We start from the raw sequence: 24,244 nt of genomic DNA on the forward strand, positions 1-24,244 counted from the left end.
CTTAGACTCGCCACCACCGTCTTGCAAAATGGCGGGTGGGCGAGTCGGGCAGGCTCCTTGCAATACGCGTGTTGAGCCATGTTGCAGACGGTTTTTACGGGCATTTACAGGTGGTTTTCTGGGATTTACAGGTGTTGATCGATGTTGCAGACGGTTTTTACGGGCTTGTACAGGTGGTCTTCGGGGATTTACGGGTGTTGATCGATGTTGCAGACGGTTTTTACGACAATACCTCGCCATATTGAAGGGATTAAACAGAGGTGAATGATGGACTGAATCTTGCCTTTGTCTACCTCTATACCTGATGAATAATTGGTCCAAAGGTGAATGAATAATATGAGTGAATGAGTTTGGAAGGGTTAATGCACGGTGAATGAAATAAGAGTGAATAAGTCTCAAGGAAAATATTTGTACGTTATTTATGCTGAGTATGGCGATATTAGAACGACTTACATAACACCGAAGAGGGTAGCAAGGTGTAATAACCCAAATAAATCACTTAGGAAAAGGTGTTAGGGGGCTTCCTTAACCGACGAGAATACAGGCATATATAAAACTCCACCAGTTAGAAAAATGTGTCCTAAACTGATTGAAATGATCAGGATATGTCAAGATGAATTATTAGAAAGACGTCCCCAGGCTAAGTAATTTAAACTGAGGTAAACTTTGCCAGATCTTAAAACCGGTACCGCTGATTGTGTAAGTGTAGAATATGTGTAGACTGACTTCCTGACTGACTTACTGACTGATTTACTGACTGACTTACTGATTAACTGACTGATTTACTGATTTACTGACTGACTTACTGATTTACTGACTGACTTACTGACTGATTAACTGACTGACTTACTGATTTACTTACTGATTTACCGACTGACTTACTGACTGGTTTACTGACCGACTTACTGACTGACTGACTGATTTACTGATTGCCAGCTTCGGGGTACAGTAAATCTCATCTGTGTACCCACAAACGAGGACGGACGATTGACAAAACTTACTCCTGTTAACGCCGACGATTTTTGCACTTCACCGGGAAACATCCTTCATTTACTCTTGAAGCCTGCGGACGATTTTCTTAAGTTTTGTGTGGGATATTTTGAAGTGAAGGTGTTGGTGTTGTGAGGGCTGTATCCATTCTTGTGGTGATTTTTGTTTCCTCATTTATCTTTTTTTTTTTTTTTTAAGTTTGCAGACGAATATTATTAAGAGTTTTGAGAGATGTCTTGTAGGGAAGGTGTTGGTGAAGGCTGTATCAGTTCCTTCTAGTTCGAAAAATCTAGTCTGAGCTACATAAAATCTTCCCTAGTTAGGAATAATAAGAAAAGAAATGGGCTTTTAAAATGACTGGGTTGAGGTACCAGTGAAGCGTGTTGAATACTCTCTTCTCTCTCTCTCTCTCTCTCTCTCTCTCTCTCTCTCTCTCTGACTCCATACACCACTGGACCCCCTAATTTTTCTTATCTGCGTACCCCCCCAGTGTGACCCCCCGCATCCTTGCAAAAATAAATAAATAAATAAATCCTAAATCCGCCCGTGCTGAGAAACACGGTGCCTTATTCTAAGTGGCTTTTGGGATTTCCAAACACCTTTTCCTTAGCGATTTATTTTGCACATAGCACTTCAATATCCTCGTGTATTTTATTGATGCAAAGTACGTCGATACCGTAGCGATATGAGTAAGTACAAGGGAATGTTAATTTGGAATATACGAAATAGATCGCTAAGGAAGAGGTGTTAAGGAGCTCCCTGTGCCATGTAGGAAAAAAAAAAGTGAGATGAGACAACAAAAATTTAAACTGTGTCCTTTATCATTTTAACTTGGTCTAAAATTATCTGTTTATCTTCAACCTGAGCTGTACCAGGAGAACTAACACTACAGTATGATGCTAGTCACGAAGAAGTGCTGTGGAAGGGATTTAGAGCCTTAGTATTGCCTTGTTCTGCCACTGAGCTGAGAGAATTAACTAGAATATGATGCTAGTCACGAGGAAGTGCTGTAGAATGGATGTAGAGCCTTAGCATGGTCTTGTTCTGCCACTGATCTCCACTGATATGAGAACTAACAGTAGAATATGATGCTAGTCACGAGGAAGTGCTGTGGAAAGGATGTAGAGCCTAAGTATTGTCTTATTCTGCCACTGGGGTACGTGAAATAAGCTGATTAAGGATGAGAATGAACACTGCAATATGATGCTAGTCACGAAGAAGTGCTGTGGAAAGGATGTAGAGCCCTAAGTGTTGTTCTGCCACTGGGGTACATGAAATAAGCTGCAGAAGGACGAGAATTAACACTAGAATGTGGTACTAGTCACGAAGAAGTGCTGTGGAAAGGATGTAGAGTAGAGCCTAAGTATTGTCTTATTCTGCCTCTGAGCTGCTTGAAATAAGCTGCAGAAGGACGAGAATTAACACTAGAATGCGGTACTAGTCACGAAGAAGTGCTGTGGAAAGGATGTAGAGCCCTAGTCTTGTTTTGCCACTGAGCTACGGGAAATAAGCTGCAAAAGGACGAAAATCTCAAACGAACTATTACACTTTCCTCCTTATTATATCCGCGTCACCTGCAAGCGATTTTATTTACTTATTTCAATCAGCTGGTATAGCGAAAGGGGTTAGCATAAATCAGGTGTCGTATTTTGACTTATTTTTCGTTATATTTAGCTTAGAATAGACTTTTAGCGCAGCAGAGGTCAGATATACTAACGATATACTTACATCAGCGGTCAGAGTCACTTACAAACAGCAGAGGTCCGATATACTTACAAACAGCAGAGGTCATATATACTTTCAAACAGCAGAGGTCAGGTATACTTACAAACAGCAGAGGTCAGGTATACTTACAAACAGCAGAGGTCAGGTATACTTACAAACAGCAGAGGTCAGGTATACTTACAGACAGCAGAGGTCAGGTACTCTTACAAACAGCAGAGGTCAGGTATACTTTCAAACAGCAGAGGTCAGGTATACTTACAAACAACAGAGGTCAGGTATACTTACAAACAACAGAGGTCAGGTATACTTACAGACCTCAGAGGTCAGGTATACTTACAAACAACAGAGGTCAGGTATACTTACAGACAGCAGAGGTCAGGTATACTTACAAACAGCAGAGGTCAGGTATACTTACAAACAGCAGAGGTCAGGTATACTTACAGACAGCAGAGGTCAGGTATACTTACAAACAACAGAGGTCAGGTATACTTACAGACAGCAGAGGTCAGGTATACTTACAAACAGCAGAGGTCAGATATACTTACAGACAGCAGAGGTCAGGTATACTTACAGACAGCAGAGGTCAGGTATACTTACAAACAGCAGAGGTCAGGTATACTTACAAACAGCAGAGGTCAGGTATACTTACAAACAGCAGAGGTCAGGTATACTTACAAACAGCAGAGGTCAGGTATACTTACAAACAGCAGAGGTCAGGTATACTTACAAACAGCAGAGGTCAGGTATACTTACAAACAGCAGAGGTCAGGTATACTTACAGACAGCAGAGGTCAGGTATACTTACAGACAGCAGAGGTCAGGTATACTTACAAACAGCAGAGGTCAGGTATACTTACAGACAGCAGAGGTCAGGTATACTTACAAACAGCAGAGGTCAGGTATACTTACAAACAGCAGTGGTCAGGTATACTTACAAACAGCAGAGGTCAGGTATACTTACAAACAGCAGAGGTCAGGTATACTTACAAACAGCAGAGGTCAGGTATACTTTTGAAACAGCTGAGGGAAAATTTTGACTTTTTTTTGAGGGGGGGGGATTTCTGTCTGGGGAAAATTTTGGACATTCCAGGGGGGAGATTTCTCTCTGGGGAAGAATTTTTGACTTTTTTTTTTGGGGGGGGGATTTCTCTTTGGTGGAAATTTTGAGGCATTGCATGGAGGGGATTAAAAGATAAAGCCAGAATTGCAGAATGTGTTGTTGGTTAGAGATGTGATAGATTATATGATTTTTAACAGGAAGATCAAAATTTCAGTCCTCAAATATTTATCATGCGACAGAAAAGCACAAAAACCTCTAAAATATTCTTCTTTTTTTTTTTATCTCCATAATCCGGATAGATTTTTTTGCCGCTACAGTTTAAAAAGTACCGCTAAATGAAGCGAGTAACTCTAAAATCTAAGGTGAGAGAGAGGGAGGGGGGGAGGGAATTCGCCCCTTTGGAAGTTGGGGGAGGGACCATAAAAAGAAAATCAGACTAGAGTGGAAAATGGCCAGGAAAAATTTGGGTACCTCAATCGTAGATCAGATAATGTGGGGTTAGCAGGAGAAAGACATCAGTTACCTCATCGGGCTGAAGGGGTTAATATTTGCCTCGGCTTACATATTTTCGTCACCTTATTCCTCGCGTCAGTTATAGATTCATTCACCTTTTGTGTCAGTTTAAATCTTACGTCAACTTACATCCTTGCGTCATCTTACACCTTTGCATCATCTTACTTCTAGCATCAGTTTCGTTAAGTTACATATTTGCATCATTTCATATCTTTCGCCAACGTACATATTTGTGTCATCTTCCATCTTGCGTCTGTATCTTCCGTCAGCCTCCGTATTTGGGTTAATTAAATCTTCCTTCAACCCCCATCTTTGCGTCATCTTAAATCTTTCTTCACCATACATATTTGCGTCACGTTACACCTTGCATCAGTTAAATCTTTCTCCAGCTTACATATTCGCGTCATTTTAAATCCTGAGTCATTTTAAAGATTTCGTCAACATAATCATCTACGTCGCGTCGGTTTAAGAGTCGACATCTAAGGGGCTCTGGATATTTCAAAACACATCTTCCTTAGTGATTTATGCTGCACGTTAAATATCCATAGCCTCCTTTTTGTTACTGTCAGTATTAATAACACAGAAGATGATGTCACTGTGTAATAAATAAAAGAAATCGCTAAGGAAGAGGTGCAACAAAGCCTCCCATACCACCTAGAATACTGACCATTGTCACTCGGGCTTTCCTTGTCACAGTCGCCGGGAAGAGTCGCCAGAGCCCCCCAAAATCACCGGGTGCCCGAGAAGGCCGTCAGAAGCCCGAAAAAATCTCCAACAGACCGAAAAGATTGCCAGCAGCCCCGAAATTTCGCCAACTGCCCAGAATAGTCGCCAGCAGCCCAGAAGAATCGCTAATGGCTCATAAAAATCACGAACATCCCTGAAAAATCGCCAACAGCCCGAGAAAGTTGTCAACAGCCCGAAAGCGCCGCCAACAGCCCCTAAAGCCGCCAACAGCCCGAAAAAGCCGCCAACAGTCCGGCAATGTCGCCAGAAGCCCCAGAAGGCCGAAAAAGCCGTCAGCAGCCCGAAAAAATTGCCAGTAGCCAGACAAAGTTGACAACCATCATGAAAAAATCGTCAAAAGCCCGAAAAAGTCACAAGAAGCCCGAAAAAGTCGCCAGAAGTCCGCAAAAGTCGCCAGAAGCCCCCCAAACCGTCAGAAGCCCGAAAAAGTCTACGGCAGTAAGACAGCAGTCGACAGAAATCCAAAAATGTCACCAGAAGCCGAAAAGTCACCACCAGTTCGAAAAATTAGCAACAGCCGCCAGTAATCTCAAAAATGTCGCCAGCAGCCAGAAAAAGTGGCCAACAGTCTGGAAAAACCGCGAGAATCCCGGAAAGTCCCGAAATACCTGAAGAAAATTACCAGAAAAAAAAACCGCTGTTGTGTCACCGCCATAAAAATTGTCCGTCAACTAATCATAACGTCATCGTACATACTTTCGTCAGCTTTCTATATGTCCGTCAACTTTATATATTTCCGTCAACTTCATATATTTCCGTCAACTTTCTGTATTTCCGTCAACTTTATTTCCGTCAACTTTCTATATTTCCGTCAACTCTCTATATATCCGTCAACTTTCTATATATCCGTCAACTTTATATATTTCCGTCAACTTTATATATATCCGTCAACTTCTATACATCCGTCAACTTTATATATATCCGTCAACTTTCTAATTATCCGTCAACTTTCTATATTTCCGTCAACTTTCTGTATTTCCGTCAACTTTCTCCCATATTGCCGTCAATTTATATACATCCGTTAGCTTATAGATAATCGTAAACATACATATATTTTTCCGTCAACAAATATATAGTCTTAATCATATATATTTCCGTCAACTTTATACATATCCGGCAACTTTATACATATCCGTCAACTTTATACATTTCCCTCGATACATATTTCCGTCAGCTTGATACATTTCCGTCAACTTTATATATTTCCGTCAACTATATATATTTCCGTCAACTTTATACATTTCCGTCAACTTTATATATTTCCGTCAACTATATATATTTCCGTCAGCTTTATACATTTCCGTCAACTTTATACATTTCCGTCAACTTTATATATTTCCGTCAACTTTATGCATTTCCGTCAACTTAATACATTTCCCTTGATACATATTTCCGTCAACTTTATATATTTTTCTTTCTGCGTGTATATATTACCATCAGTGTAAATATAATCGTAATTTTATCTCCTTCAACTTAATATCGCCAGTGAACATATTTCCGTCAAACTGTACATTTTCCGTCACCTTGCGTATTTCCGTCACCTTGCTTAATTCCATCGTCTTGCGTATTTCCGTCATCTTACGTATTTCCTTCACCTTGCGTATTTCCGTCATCTTGCTTATTTCCGTCATCTTGCTTATTTCCGTCATCTTGCTTATTTCCTTCACCTTGCGTATTTCCGTCATGTTGCTTATTTCCGTCACCTTGCTTATCTCCTTCATCTTGCTTATTTCCATCACCTTGCGTATTTACGTCACTTTGCGTATTTCCGCCATTTGCTTATTTCCGTCACCTTGCTTATTTCCGTCACCTTGCTTATTTCCTTATTTCCGTCATCTTTCCGTTAGTGTTTTCTCTTCAGTACGAGGCTGTATTAAAACTCCGCCACGATTTTTTTTTCCTCCTTTTCGATGTTTCCTTGCCATCTCCAGACGATTTTATTCAGCTCAAAAATGGCTGCTTATACTGAAGGAATTTCTGGTCCGAATAAAATCGTCTGGTAGCAGGGAAATAAGTAAAAAAAAACATGTGATGTAGGAAATAGGCACTGATTTTTTTTCTTGTAGCTTTTCCATTGTAGCGCGTTTGTTCTGACACACACACACACACACACACACACACACACACACACACACACACACACACACACACACACACACACACACACACACGCATTAAGTCGGCATTCTTCTTCTCTTTAATCAGCATCAATGAAAAGACAACTACAATCCTTTCACTCAAACTTGGCCTAAAATTATCATCTTTCCACCATCAGTACTCAGGTGTAACACCGGATTAACACTAGAATGCGATGCTAGTCACGAAAAAGTGCTATGGAAAAACGCAGATCCATGGAATTAACTTTGTCTTTCACCGAAGTACATGAAGACAACTGCAAAAAAGGGCGAAAATCTGGGACAAGTAACGAAAAATTAAATTAACACTTCAACATGATGCAAGTCACGAAGAAGTGCCATGAAGTACGTGAAATAAGCTACAGAAATGCGAAAATCTGGGTCAAGTTAAGGTGAACGAACTACAGCACATCACAGTCTCGCCACCTTGACCGAAATATTGTGAAAACAGTGACAGATTTAAAGTGTGGTATTGTAGTGTGATGGTGTAGTATGATGTGATGTGTGGTGTGGTGTGGTGTGGTAGTATGGTGGTGTGGTGTGGTAGTATGATGGTGTGGTGCGGTAGTATGGTGGTGTGGTGTGGTGGTGTGCTGGTATGGTAGTGTGGTGTTGTGTTGTGGTATGGTATAGTAATGTAGTGGTTGTGTGGTGTTGTGATGTGGTGTACTGTGGCATTGTAGTGGTTGTGTGGTGTGGTAGTGTGGTGTGATGCAGTAATGTGATGGTGGCATGTGGTGGTGATGGTGTGGTAGTGTGGTGATGTGTGGTAGTGTGATGTGTTGGTGTGGTGTGATGGGTGATGTGATAGAGGGTTGTTGTGGTAATGTGGTACTGTGATGGGCAATTTTGTGGTAGTGTGGTGGTGTGTGGTGTGGTATTGTGTTGGCGTGGTGTGATGCCGTGATATGGTACTGCTGTAGTGTGGTGTGGTGTGGTTGTGTGTTGATATGGCGTGGTAATATGGTACTGCGATGTGGTATGGTCGTGTGGTAGAGTGGTGGTGTGGTAGGTAATTTTGTGGTAGTGCGTCGTGCTGTGGTGTGGTGTGGTGTGGTTTGGTTGTGTTGGTGTGGTGTGACGCCGTGATATGGTACTGGAAAATGTGGTATGGTAGTGTGGTAGTATGGTTGGTAATTCTGTTAGAGAGTGGCGGTATGGTGAATTAGTGGCAGTGCGGCGGTGTGTGGTGGTGTGGTGGTGGGTGTGGTAGCGGCCGACGGTGAGACTTCAACTAGAGACGTGTCCCTTAATTCACAAACACGCTTACGACCAGTCCTCCATCGTAAGCAGGATTTTTGTCGTAGTAAAGATAAGGAGAGAAGGATACGAAATTTTCTTATCGGTTACGTAATCATTGGAATCATAAGCTCCGTAGCACTTGTTCCTTAGCGATTTATTTTGCGTATTACACTTAAGTATTTTATTCCATGCATTTTATATCATTTGAAATATCGATATAATTTGCCTCCACAACACACACGGGGTTATTGAAGTGTAACGTGGGGAAGGAATCGCTTAGAAGAAACTGTTACGGAATCTCCATCTTTGCTAAGAATTTGGCCATCTAATTCTTCTTACGATTTATTTTTTGTCCTAAGCAAGGTTTTTTTTTTCGTAGTAAAGATTTTCATATTTTTCTAAACGCCTTTCAACTTAACTTGGTAAAGATTTTCGTCCTTTTGTAGCTTATCTCCCGTAGTTCAGGGCAGAATAAGACAGTACTACGGCCCTGCATCCTTCCCGTAGCACTTCTTCGTGACTAGCACCATATTCTAGTGTTAATATATATTTTACAGGACAGCACTCAAGATGGAAAGATGACAGTTTTAAGCCAAGTTGGAGTGAAAGGGGTTCTTACGACCGATTTCCCGCCCTAAGCAAGATTATTTTCGTAATAAAGACAAAGATAGGAGGACACGAAATGTTAAGGTGCATAATGCAGAATGAATCGCAAAGGAAGAAGTGTTAGGGATCTTTGCAGAGTTTCAGCAACATTATAGCAATTTCAGCGGAATTCTTTAGTGATTCTTTGAAGGTATTTGCAACCGCATTTTGTGTGATTTTTCCGGAGATGTCATTTGTGCTGCGCTTACCGACTTTCTAAGGAAGAGAAAAGGGGGAGGGAGAGGGAAGGGGACACCGAGGAGGAGATGGAGGGATGGAGTAGAGAGGTATATGAGGGAGGGGGGGGGTGTAAACTGGGGGGAGGTCAGCGAAATGGCAGGGGACAGGGCGACATGAAAGCGATGTGTTTGTGGCCACCCCTCACGGAATTGAGGAGTCTGGCTATAGAAAGATAGATAGACAGCTAGATAGACTTTCTGAGAGCATCTTTAGAGACGTTTGTGAATCTGGTTTAGCGGCCGTATTCCCAGATCTCTTTAGTTCCCGCTACAAAAAGAAATGTTAGGTGCGAGAATAAAACTTAATTCGTAGATTATTTTTGTGCATCTCGCTCCTGCATTACAAAGTTACTGTCTGTTCTGTGTCGTAATTTGTCTCCTCTCTCTCTCTCTGTCTCACAGCCTGTCTATCTATCTGTCTATCCATCTGACTATCTATCTATCGCTTTTTTATGAGGCATAAGGAAAGGAGGGTAATTAGTCTTGTCGTGTCTTGCGCTTCTCCTGCATAAAAAAAGAAAGAAAAGGGTTATGAGAGGAGACTAATTATCGAGAAATATTATGTGACTATCCCTGCATTCGCCGTGTGTGTGTGTGTGTGTGTGTGTGTGTGTGTGTGTGTGTGTGTGTGTGTGTGTGTGTGTGTGTGTGTGTGTGTGTGTGTGTTTCATCTTTCTTTTTTAGGAAAAATAAAGAAAGGAGGATACAAAAATTTCACTTGTTTCTAGTTCCTCTCGCAAATAAATGAACAAATAAATAAAAACTCATCACTGTCAGAACCGGCTGACTGGGTAGGGCTGGCTGGCTAGGCAGGGCTAGCTAAAGAGACTGGACCGGTGGACAAGTGTGTGTGATCCAGTGCCGACAATGTGAGGACATGTTGCGTTTGCACATTTGCTGTTCTCTGAGCTGCGGATGATCCTGAATGAATGAATAAATGAAGAAATGAATAAATAAGTATATAAATAAATAAATAATCGTTATAAGTGTGCAGATATCGAAAAACATCTGGTCTTACGGTCTGTGCATAACATTTTAATCGGGAAGGGGAAGGATAAACCCAAGTTTTTAAGAATAATTTCCGAATGATGAAGAATGTAACCCGGATCCCTCTATTTCATTGCTAACTGCACTCTTTAATGTGGGATGCAGGCAAATCAGTTTCAGTAACCATAGTCGTTTCATAAAGTCCCGCCATAAAATCGGAGTTTCCCTTTCCTATCACACAGGGTATCAGTTTCCCCAACCATAGGTGTTCCATAAATTCCCGCCAAAAATATCGGAGTTTCCCATCCCCTTCGCGATTCATGATGTAAGGATCGCATTGTGAGTGGCGTGGGAAGCTCCGTAACACCTCTCCCTTTGCGATTTATTCAGTGTATTACTCCTTATTGATTTCCTGTAGGTTACTTATATTGTTTCTTCGCGACATCTTTGTGTTAGTAACACACATGAGGCTACTGAGGCGTCATATGCATAGTAAATCGCTAAGAAAAAGGTGTTACGGTACCTACAACACCACTTAATAATTCAACCGTAAGTTCTAATCATTTGGCCTTTAGTCCTGGGTTCTCCGTCATGTGCAAGATTTTTTTTTTTTTTTTTTTTTTTTTTTTTAGACAAGGAAAAAACAAAATTGGTACTCATGCCCCAAGTCCCCCCCCCCCCAAATAAAAAAATTAGGAGTATCATCTTAAAATATTCTCGCAGGAAGACAAGGAAAGGAAGGTGTAGAATCTTTTCATGTCTTTCCCCCCCAAAAAAAAAATGTTTTTTTTTTTTTTTCTAACTGCAGTTGTGGATTCCCGTTTTTTGCCTAAGATTTTTTTTTAGTAAGAAAAGGGTAGGAGGGCGCAAGATCACCCAATATTTTTCGTTCCTTGATTAACGAAAAAAACAGTAATAACCGTAATCAAGAAAGGTGGAATATTGTAAGGTGTTTTGAGAATGTGAGGACTGATGAGGCTGCATTGGATGTGACTAACCTGGCGGAAAGGTGCCTCCGATGGCGTTGTATGCAGAGGCGGCGGCGGCCAGGCACACCACCGCTACGTGCGTCGCAAGTGGCATGGTCACTGTGATCCAGCATAATACCTCTTGCGTCTCACCACCGCCATCCCCAACCCTCCCTCACAAATCCACCAAGTCTTTTTTCTCTACCACCCTGACAGCGATCCCTATTTTCCTTCCAGTTGAGTCGATGGCCAAGCAGAGTCAGAGTGGAGGGTTTAGCTACAGCACGATTTTCTCTTTTTTTTTTCCTTCTTTTTTTTTTTTTACCTCTCTCAGCTCAGTTCATGACCAAAAGTACCCAGTCGATATAAAAACACCACGTTCTTTTTCTATAATCCTAAACTCCTTTCAGCTCAGGTGATGGCCAGGTTTAGTCAGTTTGGAGGGTCGATTTGACCAGCAACCAGGGGAACTCATTCCACCTCATAATTTACGCTTCTGGCATTTCATACGTGCTTAGTCATCAAATTGTAGGAGTTACCCAGTTCCGTCAGATAAAAACAAACCAAGTATAAAGCAGAACAAGAACAGAATATAATGTCTTTTAAATTTTCGGTGGTTCCTCCGTTCGCAAAATGCAAACCGACTGCAGTGCCATACTTATTTTTCACCGGCTCATTCCAGGATTTTTAGGCTTGACATGAGCGCCTCTTTAGTTTTAAAATTGACGGTTCGTGTTAGAATTTGTGGCTCAGTGGTCCGAACCGATCATAATATGCGTTCCACCTGTTAACTCGTGGGTTTTTAAGTCATACACGAGGTTATTTAGATTTTAACACGAGGGCGACATGAGTTGAGAGTTGTGTGGCCACGTGGCTGTGGGGTTGCGCATGGCGAGCGTCACTTGTGCCTTGTGGTTGAGGCGCGCCGCAGCACCACACTGACGCACGCCGGACTCCACCACGGCCAAATGTTGCTGAGGCATTTGTGGGGTTGCGCGCCGACACGCCCCTCCACGCACCTACACGCACCCCATAGCCCCTCCCCTCCCCTCCACGCACCCCAAGCCCCTCCCCTACCCTGAATATACATCCCCTCTCCTCAACGCAGCATCCCTTCCCCTAAACGCACCTCTCCCTCCCCTAAACGCACCTCCCCTCCCCTAAACGCACCTCCCCCTCCCCTGAACGCACCTACCCCTCCCCTAAACGCACCTCCCCCTCCCCTGAACGCAGCTTTCCTTGCCTGGAGACACTTCCCCCCTCCCCTGAACGCACCTCCTCCTCCCCTGAACGCTCCTCCCCTCCGTTCTCCCCTCCCTGCATTATTCCCCTCTACAGCACCTCCACCAACTGGGAATATCCTGCCTCTCTACCCTCCCCCACCCACCCCCACCCTTCGTCGCCCTCACCCTAACTGCCCTCACCCTCACCCACCTCCACCCTTTCTCACCCTCACCCCTACCCTATCCCCAGCCATACCCTCACGCCCCACCTCCACCTCTTTTCACCTTCACCCCCACCTCCACCCTCACCCTCCTCCACCCTTCCTCACGCTCACCCTAACTCCCCTCACCCTTACACCCGCCCACCTCCACCCTTCCTTGCTCTCACCCTAACTCCCCTCACCCTCACATGCACCCACCTCCACCTTTTCTCACCATCACCCCTACCCTATCCCCAGCCGTACCCTCACGCCCCACTCCCACCTCTTCTCACCTTCACCCCCACCTCCACCCTCACCCCCACCCACTGCTTCGGGATTCTTCATTTTTATTTATCATTTACCTTTTGGGGTTGGCATTATTAGTCATTTACCTCCATCCCTTAAATAAACCATGGCAGATAATTACACCATATAAATAACTACTCCATATTTGTTTTCAGTGGATGGAACTGGGTCACTTAAAATCGATGAGCCATAGTTATGAAGTAGAAATGAATCTCCTTGGTTACTAGTCAAAATTTTATCCTCCAGCCTGGCTATATTTACTTTTTCTCATTATTATTATTATTATTATTATTATTATTATTATTATTATCTTTAATATAATAAGTCATCATCATCATCATCATTATCATCACCATCATCATCATCATCATCATCATCATCATCATCATCATCATCATCATCATCATCATCATCATCTTAGCTACGTGAAGGGGAACTAAGAGCAAGATTTTTTTTAACATGATTATCAGCCCAGGACGCCATTTTCTTCGTTTTTTTTATGCAGGATAGACAAGGTAAAATTAGAATCCTCATAGTTCACGTTCGTCCTGCAAGAAACAAATAAATAAATAAATAAAGTTAAAGATACAAGGAGGGGGTCTGATGGTAAGGTTTTTAGGTGCAAATTTGTGATGATTTGTTTCTCCAGGAAAGACAAGGGAAGGTGAATGTATTGAATGTTCCTGTGTCTCATAGTCTTCCCACACACACACACACACACACACACACACACACACACACACACACACACACACACACACACACACACACACACACACACACACACACACACACACACACACACACACACACACACATACAGAGAGAAAAATAGTAGTCGTGTGTGTGTGTGTGTGTGTGAGAGAGAGAGAGAGAGAGAGAGAGAGAGAGAGAGAGTCCAGAAAAAGACCCCCAAAAAACACAAATCTCCACGAAAAAGAGTTCCCTCGTAAGTTTCTGAGGTGCATATGAGCCTTCGCGTGGTGGTACAGGCGGCCGACACTCCCCCCGGCATTATCAAAGGAAATACCTCCCAAAAATTCATATCCGTATCCCCAATCTTGCGTATAAACAAGGATTTATCGAAAGCCCCCTTCGGCATTTCTGTGGAGGGGGGAGCAGGGCAAGATGGCGCACATGGTCGTGGATTTGGCGGGCGATGGGAATGGGTGTATTTTTCATCAGCGGAGAGTCAGAGGTGGGCGGGGAGAGGCTGGGGAGAGAAGGAGAGAGGGGGGAGAAAGGTTAGGGAGAGAGGCAGGAGGGGAAGGAGATGGGGAGAGAGAGAAGGGGGGGGAAAGAGGGGAGATTGGGGTTTTGGGACAGGAAATTTGGTATGTAGAAGAGAAAGGTTTGGTTACGTCAGGCTGGTAGAAAGAGGTTGGGGAGAGGAGAGAGGGGAGGAAGGGGGAAAGAAAGGAGAGGGGAGAGAGGGGTTATGGAACAGGAAAGGATTTGAGAGTAAGGTAAGAAAGAGACAGGTTGGTTACGTCAGGTAGGCCAGGTAATTGTTAGGATGGATTAGGTTTCTGAATAGGGGTTGGGGAGAGAGGGAGAGGGAGAAGAGGAGAGAAAAGGGGGAGAGAGGGAGAGGGAGAAGAGGAGAGAAAAGGGGGAGAGAGGGAGAGGGGGGTTATGGAACAGGAAAGAGTTGGTATGTAGGAAAGAGACAGGTTTGGTTTCGTCAGGTTGGTTAGGAAATAATTGGGTTGGATTAGGCTGGTGGACAGGGGTTGGGGAGAGAGGAAGGTAACACTGTCGTCTGTGATTGCATTCAGCTTAAGGAAGACGTCTTATGGTGAAGGAGTTTGTGAAGGCTGTATCTAACCCCTCCAGTTCGGGATCTCTCCTAAACTGAATATTCTTGAACAAAAGCAGAATGAAACACACACACACACACACACACACACACACACATATATATATATATATATATATATATATATATATATATATATATATATATATATATATATATATGGATTATTGTTCTATTTAATCCTGTATATCAAAGAGAATCCTAATGTATTACACTCGCTGACATCTGCGCGTCGCTTCACCTACCCAGCACTTACCTAACTCAAGCATGGCCCCAAATTAAATGGATTTTTAAACAGCAAGTTTATCAAGTTTATAAAGGCTTAGGTGGAAGGAAAAAAAACACCTCAGCATTTTCTTGTCTGATCTAAGTTGCTCATTTGGGTTTGGTTTTTTTTGGCGGGAAGTTAAACTATGAGCGATGAAGTTACACACAAGAGCGGCGAGCTTAATAACGCTGGTATGAGGACGGCATCCAAACCCTTGTCAAAAGTTGAAGCTGCAACAAATGGCTCACTGTGGAGCCTAATTGCCTGCTTGCTTCCTTGCACGACCCCAACACGTCCTGCCCCGGCCCCACCCCAGCCTGCCCCGTTCCTGCCCTATTTTACCCCTTTCTCTACCCTTCCCTCCCCACACCACCCTATCCTGCCCCGTTCCTGCCTTAGTCTGCCCTTTCCGTGTCATTCCCATATCCCTACTTTATCCCGCCCCTATCCCAATCTTGCCTTACTCCATATTCCCCATTTACCGGCCTCCCTCACTCCATCTCTTCTATCCTACCCCTCCCCCATCCATTCCTACTCCCTTGCCCTGTACAGCAGCACCACTCCACAGTCCCCATCTCCCTGCCCTTCCCACCCCATCCCCCTGTCCTTCTGCCCCACCTTATCTTGACCCACTCCATGTTGCCCATTTTCCTGGCCTCTCCACCCTACCATGCTCCCCCTACCCAGTCCTATTCTTCCCTGCCCCATTCCTACCCTGGTTTATCCCTTTCCTTGGCCTTCCCACTCCATCCCATCCAATCCTTCCGCTCCCCTCCCCTCCCCATCCTCCCCTCTTCTCCAACCTCCCCTCTCCTCCACCCTCCCTACATTTCCCGTCCCTGCTGTGCTTCCTTCCCTTCATATTGCCCATAACCTTTACATCTGAGTTCCATACCCGCGCCGATCAGACTCGTAGACACAGTTTGTTTCCCTTATTATTCACCCAGCAGGGACATAGGTGTAACTTCGATGGTTGCGTGTTGTATTCTAGGAGAAGATTGTGACCTGAAAAAATGTATTGTCTGCCTCAACTACCCCCGTGTAGTTGGTAGGCATTTTCCTTGGCCTCCCCCTTCCCCCCCCCCCAGTACCTACCAGTCAATGCTGCCTCCCCCTTAACCAGTACACTATCCCAGTACACCAGTATACCCCAGTACACCAGTATGGCCCAGTAGCCAGCCCAGCAAGCTTCAGTTAACGCCAATACACCAGTCATCCCCGGTACCATCCCAGTAAAGCTCAGTTCCTTCCCAGTAGAGCCCAGTACCATCCCAGTATAGCCCAGTACCATCCCAGTAGAGGCCAGTACCATCCCAGAAGAGCCCGGTACCATCCCAGTATAGCCCAGTAACATCCCAGTTGAGGGCAGTACCATCCCAGTATAGCCCGGTACCATCTCAGTAGAGCCCGGTACCATCCCAGTAGAGCCCGGTACCATCTCAGTAGAGCCTGCTACCATCCCAGTAGAGCCCGGTACCATCCCAGTAGAGCCCGGTACCATCCCAGTAGAGCCCGGTACCATCCCAGTAGAGCCTGGTACCATCCCAGTAGTCCCATACCATCCCAGTAGAGCCCAGTACCATCCCAGTAGAGCCCGGTGTCATCCCAGTAGCGCCTCAGTACACCAGTATATCCCGGTACAGAGACCCGGTAAACAGAGGAACGAGCACAAGGGCATCTGAAGGAGAGTTGGCTGCTCCTGACACCAATAGCTGAGGTAAACAGGAGGAGGGGTAAACAGGGACGTGGTGGTGATGAGATGGTGGTGAGGTAGTAATGATGGGGTGGTGATGAGGTGGTGGTGAGGTGGTGATGATGGGGTGGTGATATGGTGATGGTGAGGTGGTTATGAAGTGATGATGAGGTGATGATAGTGGGAATTGAAGTGGTAAGATGCTGGTGGTGGTGGTGAGATGGTGATGAGCTGCTGGTGAGGTGGTGATGTATAATGATGTAGTGTTGTGGTGGTGGTGAGGCGGTGATGTGATAATTATGAAGTGTTGTGGTGGTGGTGAGGTGGTGATGTGGTAATGATGTAGTGTTGTTGTGGTGGTGAGGCGGTGATGTGATAATTATGAAGTGTTGTGGTGGTGGTGAGGTGGTGATGTGGTAATGATGTAGTGTTGTGGTGGTGGTGAGGCGGTGATGTGATAATTATGAAGTGTTGTGGTGGTGGTGAGGTGGTGATGTGGTAATGATGTAGTGTTGTGGTGGTGGTGAGGCGGTGATGTGATAATTATGAAGTGTTGTGGTGGTGGTGAGGTGGTGATGATATAGTGTTGTGGTGGTGGTGAGGCGGTGATGTGATAATTATGAAGTGTTGTGGTGGTGGTGAGGTGGTAATGATGTAGTGCTGTGGTGGTGGTGAGGTGGTAACGATGTAGTGTTGTGGTGGTGGTGAGGTGGTAGTGATGTAGTGTTGTGGTGGTGGTGAGGTGGTAGTGATGTAGTGTTGTGGTGGTGGTGAGGTGGTAGTGATGTAGTGTTGTGGTGGTGGTGAGGTGGTGATGTGTAATGATGTAGTGTTGTGGTGGTGGTGAGGTGGTAATGATGTAGTGTTGTGGTGGTGGTGAGGTGGTAGTGATGTAGTGTTGTGGTGGTGGTGAGGTGGTGAGGTGGTGATGTGTAATGATGTAGTGTTGTGGTGGTGGTGAGGTGGTGAGGTGGTGATGTGTAATGATGTAGTGTTGTGGTGGTGGTGAGGTGGTGAGGTGGTAATGATGTAGTGTTGTGGTGGTGGTGAGGTGGTGATGTGGTAGTGATGTAGTGTTGTGGTGGTGGTGAGGTGGTGAGGTGGTAATGATGTAGTGTTGTGGTGGTGGTGAGGTGGTGATGTGGTAGTGATGTTGTGTTGTGGTGGTGGTGAGGCGGTGATGTGTTATGATGTAGTGTTGTGGTGGTGGTGAGGTGGTAATTATGTAGTGTTGTAGTGGTGGTGAGGTGATGTAGTGTTGTGGTGGTGGTGATATGGTGGAGGTGAAGGGGTTCTCTGAATATTTAACACCTTCACTCTCATGATGCATTTCTCAGCCTTACTCAGTCAAATTAATATCGAGTTTGTTCCCTTAGAAAGACTTTTGGAGCTGGAGTGGTCAGATATAGCCTCATTGACCCCTTCATTCCCAAACCTTTCCCTAAATTGAGTGAAATATATTGAAATTAATAAAAACACTAAAAACACGTAATTGCATTGATTTCATTTTTTTTTTTTTTTTTGCTTTTGAAATTAAATAGAATCATGTAGGTCTAGTCACAATAAAATAAATCTGTCATCATAATAATTTCGTTCATAAATTATCATAAAATTTTTTTAATAAATTTTGATCCTGAAACATTCGTTCATAAATTTCGTTATAATAAATTCGTTCATAAATTTTCATCATAATAAATTCGCACATAAATTTTCATCATAATAAATTCGTTCATAAATTGCCATCATAATAAATTCGTCAAAAAATTCGTTGACCTTAACCCCTTCACTAGGATGACGAATTTTCTGTGTCGTTCTTGTCACCCGGGATGATTTTTTTTTTGGCAGCTAAGAAAAAAAAAAATCATAATATAGCGTCATGTTTAAAAAATCTGTATAACGGTATATTAAAAAAAACTCGTAGTGAAGGGGTTTTTATCAGATCTTTGTTAAGTACTTTTTATTTCACTTTTTTTTTTTTTTCTCTTTCAGAACGATGATGAATTTATTTTTTTCCCTCATACAGTTGTGTTAAAAATCCAGGGGTTGTCTTTTCGTGTCTCATTTCCAGAGCGAGAGAGAGAGAGAGAGAGAGAGGGTGAAGCCACAGGAAACATTGAATTAAGGAAGGAGTGAATGTGTGAGAGGGGGAGGGAGGAGGGAAAGGAGGGGCGGAAATGGAAAATATGCAGGGAAAAGACGGAGGAGGGAGAGGAAGGAGGGGATTTGAGGAAGGGAGAGGAGAGGAGAGAGAGAGAGAGGAAGAGGGGAGGAGAGGGGAAGAAGGGAGGAAGGGTGAGGGAAAAGAAGGGGATGGGGACGGGAGGGGAGGGGAGGGGAGGGAGCGGAAATGGAAGATATGCAGGGAAAAAATGAAGGAGAGAGGGGATTTGAGGAAGAGAGAGAGAGAGAGAAAGAAAGAAGCGGGGGGAGCTGAGAGAGGAGGGTAAAAAAAGAAAAGGGAGGAGAGGAAGGGGGAAGGAAGTGGAAAATATGCTGGGAAAAGATGGAGAAGAGGAGGAGGAAGGGAGGGAGAGAATCTGAGGGAGGGGAAGGGGGGGGAAAGGGGAGGGGAAGGAGGATAGAGGGAGTGAGGGGAAGGAAGAGGAGGAGGGAGGAAAATATGCAGAGAAAGGATGAACGTGGGAGGGTATGGGCTGGATGGTGGGGGGAGGGGGAGAATGATGAAGGGGGAGGAGGGGGAAAGTAAGCTGAGAGAAGGGGGGAGGGATCTTGAAGGAGTAGAGAGGGGAGGTGGGATGGGAAGGGGGAAGGGGAGGGCAAAAATGGAAAATGTGTAGGTAAAAGAAGAAGGAAGGAGGGGATTTGAGGGGAGGGGAGAGGAGAGGAGGAGGGGAAGAAGGGAAGGGGAGGGGGAATGAGTTGAGGGGAGACAGAAATAAAGCAGAGAAAAAATTGAGGGAGGGGGTTACGTAGGGGCATGGATATGCAGAAGGGGGAGGAGGGAAGGGGAGAGGGGAGGAGGCTAGGAGGGATGAGGGAAAAGAAGGGGAGGTGAATTTTGAGGGGAGCGGGAGGGGAATTGGAATATGAACGAGTGAGGGTGGGAGGTGGATGGTGGGGGAGGGGGGATATGGCGAACTGGAAGGAGGGGAGAGAAGAGGGGAAGAGGTTTGGAAGAGTGGGGAAGGAGGGTAGGGGGAGAGGGAGGAAATAGAAGTTATACAGGAAAGGGTGGAGAGGGGGATGGGGGTAGGGTAGAGGGGAGGGAAAGCTAGGAAAAGAAAAGAGAGAGAAGGTGGGGGGAAAGGGGAGAGAAGGGGAGAATGAGGGGAAGGGGAGAGATTGTGGGATGAGGCAGCGGGAGAGGGGGGATAGAGTGAGGGGAAGGTAAGAATGAAGAGAAAAAGGCGAGGGGGCGAGAGAATGAAGAGATGGGAAAGGTGAGGGGAGAGAGAGAAGAAGGGCTACAGGAGAGGGATAAGTGAGGGTACTGAAGAATGGGGGAGAGGGGAGAGGAAATAGAAGGGAAATGGAGGGAATGAAAAGAGGGGGAGGAGAAGAAAGGTGAGGAGGAGAGATGAAGGGGAGAAGTGAGGGAAAAGGTAAGGAAAGAATGGGGAGAGGGGAAAGGAGAGAGGGAGGGGATGAAGTGAGGGGAAAGGTAAGAGGGGGAGGACGTGCAGGGAGGGGGAGGGAGTGAGGGGAAAAAAGTGAAAGGAGAGGAGAGAAAGAGTGAGGGGAGGAATGAGGGGGAAAAGAGAGAGGAACGATAAGAAGGAGGGAGTGAAGAGAGAGGAAAGGAGAGGGAGAAGGAGGATAGGGGAAAGGTGAGGGTAGCTGGGGAGGGGGAAGAAGAGGGGAGGGGGTGGTAAGGCCGGTTCCATCATCGCGGGAGGCCAACTAGTCCCTCGAGGGTCGTAACGGGACCTGTGTTGGGAGCAGGGGCGGGCAAGGTAGGCAGGGGTAGGCAGTAGACAGACAGGGGTAGGCAAGGTAAGAAGGGGACAGGCAGGCAGGCTAAGAAGGGGACAGGTAAATATGACTAGGGACAGGCAGGCAGGAGTAGGCAGAGGACAGGCAGGCAAGGATAGGCAAGCGTGCAGTTTTATGCCCCTACCAATGTACCCCTTAGAATTAAAAATAAAAATAAAAATGGAAATATATATAAGTGAAGGAGGTGAGCAGGAGAGAAGCCAGCCTGATAGAGGAGATGAAAGGCGGCTGGAGATAGATAAAGATAGATAGATAGAGAGATAGAGAGAGAGAGAACAGATCCTGAAGCAAAATAGAAAGACCTGTTTGCAAATGTTATACGAATCCCATCTTGTCTGTACTTCTTTTTTATGTATATCGTACTTCATATACATTTTCGTTTTTCTTTTTTTTTTTTTTAGATTCTTCCGGTGTTACGCCCCTGCCAGTCTGCCCTGAGAATTCTATAAGGCAAGGGGATCCCGGAGCCAGATAAAAGATGTTTCCAAATTCTTTACCAATCACACCCAATTCCCTGTTATTCATATTAGCTTTTTCTGGCAGGTAGGAAGGGATATAGGCAGAGAAGAAGGAAGGAAGGAGAGAAGGATGGAAGGAAGGAAGCAAGCAAGCAGGCATGAAAGGAATCAAGCAAACAAGCAAGCAAGGAAACAAGGAAGGAAGAAAGAAAAGGATGGAAGAAGGGCGGCACACAGGTAGGCAGACAGGTAAGGAGACACATATATCGCAGTAGACAGACAGACAGACAAACAGACAGGCAAACAGACAGACACAGACAAACAGGCAGGCATTCTCTAGCTCTTATATCCCTGCAAGTAACAAGGTTCCTTACTCTGTGCTATATTTTTGCATTTACCAAACAAACCAGCTTGGAGATGACTTTTCAAACTAGATGGGTAAGATACAGCCTTCATTAACCCTTCGCTACTCGACGTCATTTCCAAGATGAATAAAATCGTCTGAAGTCAGCAAAGAATAGTCGAGAATATTACATCATCGCAGTGAAGGGGTTTATGGGGCCTGGAAGAAAATAAAATCTGTTTCCAAATACCACAAAACTGAGGTCCCTTTTTATTATTTTTTTTCTTTCTTTTTTTCTGGTCAGCAAAACAAGGTCATAAGGTGAGAGTAAGGCCTCCATCCTCCTCCTCCTCCTCCTCCTCTGTTTCTTAATACCTTCTATCTCACTTCTACTTCTTTCGTCTTATATTATTTTGTTCATTTCTTTAAATATTTTTTCTCCTACTCTTCCCCCTCCGTGCTTCCCCTCTTCCTCCTCCTTCTCTTCCGCATCCTCCTCCCCCTCCAACCCCATCCTCTTCCTCTTCCTTTCCTACGCTCCACCTTTCCTATCCTCCTCCTCCTCATTCCCCATCCTCCTCCTCTGCCTCCTCTTCCTCCTTCGCCATCCTCCTCTTCCTCCTCCTCCTCCTCTTTCCCCATGCTCCTCTTCCTCCTTCCCTACGCTCCTTCTCCTCCCCCACCCTCCTCCTCCTCCAGTCATATTCGGGTGGGATCAGGGCGGGAAATAGAAATACGAAATAGCCGATTTTGCTGTTATTTTTCAGACGAGATATGACTGAGGAAATTGTTTCTCCAGCCGGCCAAGCCAAAAGGGCCCCAATCTCGAACATGTAGTTATAAAGGTTCCTAACACCTCTTCTTGTGCGATTCATTCTGTATATTACGCCTCTTTCTTGGGGTCATATTCTTAGTGGCTCGAGAGGTTTCGCAGTACTTCTTCCGTAGTGATTTATTCTCTCTCTCTCTCTCTCTCTGTCTTTCTGTCTGTCTGTCTGTCTGTCTGTCTGTCTCTCTCTCTCTCTCTGTCTCTCTCTCTCTCTCTCTTAGTAAAAAAAATGTAGTAAGAAAAATAGTTAAGACCCTTTATAAATATTTTCCTTTGCCCGGGTCTTCATGGATGATCTGAGAATATGGGAGATTTTTTTGCTTGTTTTTTCTAGTTTTTTTATATATATATATATATTTGAGGGGGTAGAGAGGTTATAGGTGTGTGTGTGGGGGGGGAGGGTGTATCTGTGTGTGTGTGTGTGTGTGTGTGTGTGTGTGTGTGTGTGTGTCATTGGGAAACAGTTGTGCCGTCTTCAGATAGTCTCTCTCTCTCTCTCTCTCTCTCTCTCTCTCTCTCTCTCGCTCTCTCTCTCTCTCTCTCTCTCTCACACACACACACACACACACACACACACACACACACACACACACACACGGTCCTGTTTGGTTTTCCTGCCGGGTTTTATGTGTGTTTTATGTTCCAGGGCGAAAATATGAATCACCCCTTCAGTACGAGGACCTCACTTTTTTTTTTCTCAGACACCAGGCGAGTTTATTCTTTTGGGGGGGAAAATTTTTGGAGAGGTTTGATATAGCCTTCATTAACGTCACTTATTTATCATTTTATTTTTTATTTATTTGCTGCCGCTAGATTATCTCTTTTTTTTTTTTTTTTCTGTTTGTTGTGTTTTCCTCTTCCTTATTCTATTTTCAGTCCACCTTATTTATTTGTAGTGAGGCGGTTAAGATGCTTCTGCCTCAACCACGTCCACATTATATAAACACACCCTCAACCACGTCCACACTATATAAACACACCCTCAACCACGTCCACAGTATATAAACACACCCTCAACCACGTCCACATTATATAAACACACCCTCAACCACGTCCACAGTATATAAACACACCCTCAACCACGTCCACACTATATAAACACACCCTCAACCACGTCCACAGTATATAAACACACCCTCAACCTCGTCCACAGTATATAAACACACCCTCAACCACGTCCACATTATGTAAACACACCCTCAACCACGTCCACAGTATATAAACACACCCTCAACCACGTCCACACTATATAAACACACCCTCAACCACGTCCACATTATGTAAACACACCCTCAACCACGTCCACAGTTTATAAACACACCCTCAACCACGTCCACACTATATAAACACACCCTCAACCACGTCCACATTATGTAAACACACCCTCAACCACGTCCACATTATGTAAACACACCCTCAACCACGTCCACAGTATATAAACACACCCTCAACCACGTCCCCAGCATCCAAACACAGCCTAACAGCAACTAGTAACCACAAACTCTTCCAAAACACCCGCAGTATCCAACCACACACTCAACCACGCCTCCCAGTGCCCTACCACAGCCCAGCCACACAACCAGCAACCACAAACTCATCCAAACACGCCCCCCAACCACACCGACTGGGCCAACATAAACACAAACACAAACCAAGCCTCAAAACCCACGGCTGTTGACTCCCGCCCCGGTGTTTGTGTGTTCAGTAAATTCTAATCTTGTTGGACATATTGAAGGCCCTTTTCTTGTGGGATTACACAGGCCTTCTGGACTCCGGTGGCGATTTTTTCTTGCCTTTTTCTCTGTCTTTAGTTTATTTTTGCTCCCATCAGAAATTTGTATATTCTTTGTTCATCAGCAGCATCTCTCATCGTCATCGTCTTCTTATTCTAGTTTATTTT

At 44.7% G+C, this 24,244-nt stretch overlaps 1 protein-coding gene across 1 annotated transcript in view; it reads right to left on the reverse strand.

The window, feature by feature from the left end:
- Positions 1-11,590, reverse strand: part of LOC145415478 (lachesin-like) — a 158,553-nt gene extending 146,963 nt beyond the window's left edge. Inside the window, exon 1 of the mRNA XM_080284753.1 lies at positions 11,282-11,590. Within this exon, the coding sequence (XP_080140879.1) occupies positions 11,282-11,366 (85 nt within the window). The 5' untranslated portion in view covers positions 11,367-11,590. The remainder of the gene's footprint in view (positions 1-11,281) is intronic.
- Between the last annotated feature and the right edge of the window lie 12,654 nt (positions 11,591-24,244).

The sequence above is a fragment of the Coenobita brevimanus genome, chromosome 102 (genome assembly GCF_032717465.1).
Source record: "Coenobita brevimanus isolate Jiangsu-jjx chromosome 102, ASM3271746v2, whole genome shotgun sequence".
Taxonomy (NCBI): Eukaryota; Metazoa; Arthropoda; class Malacostraca; order Decapoda; family Coenobitidae; genus Coenobita; species Coenobita brevimanus.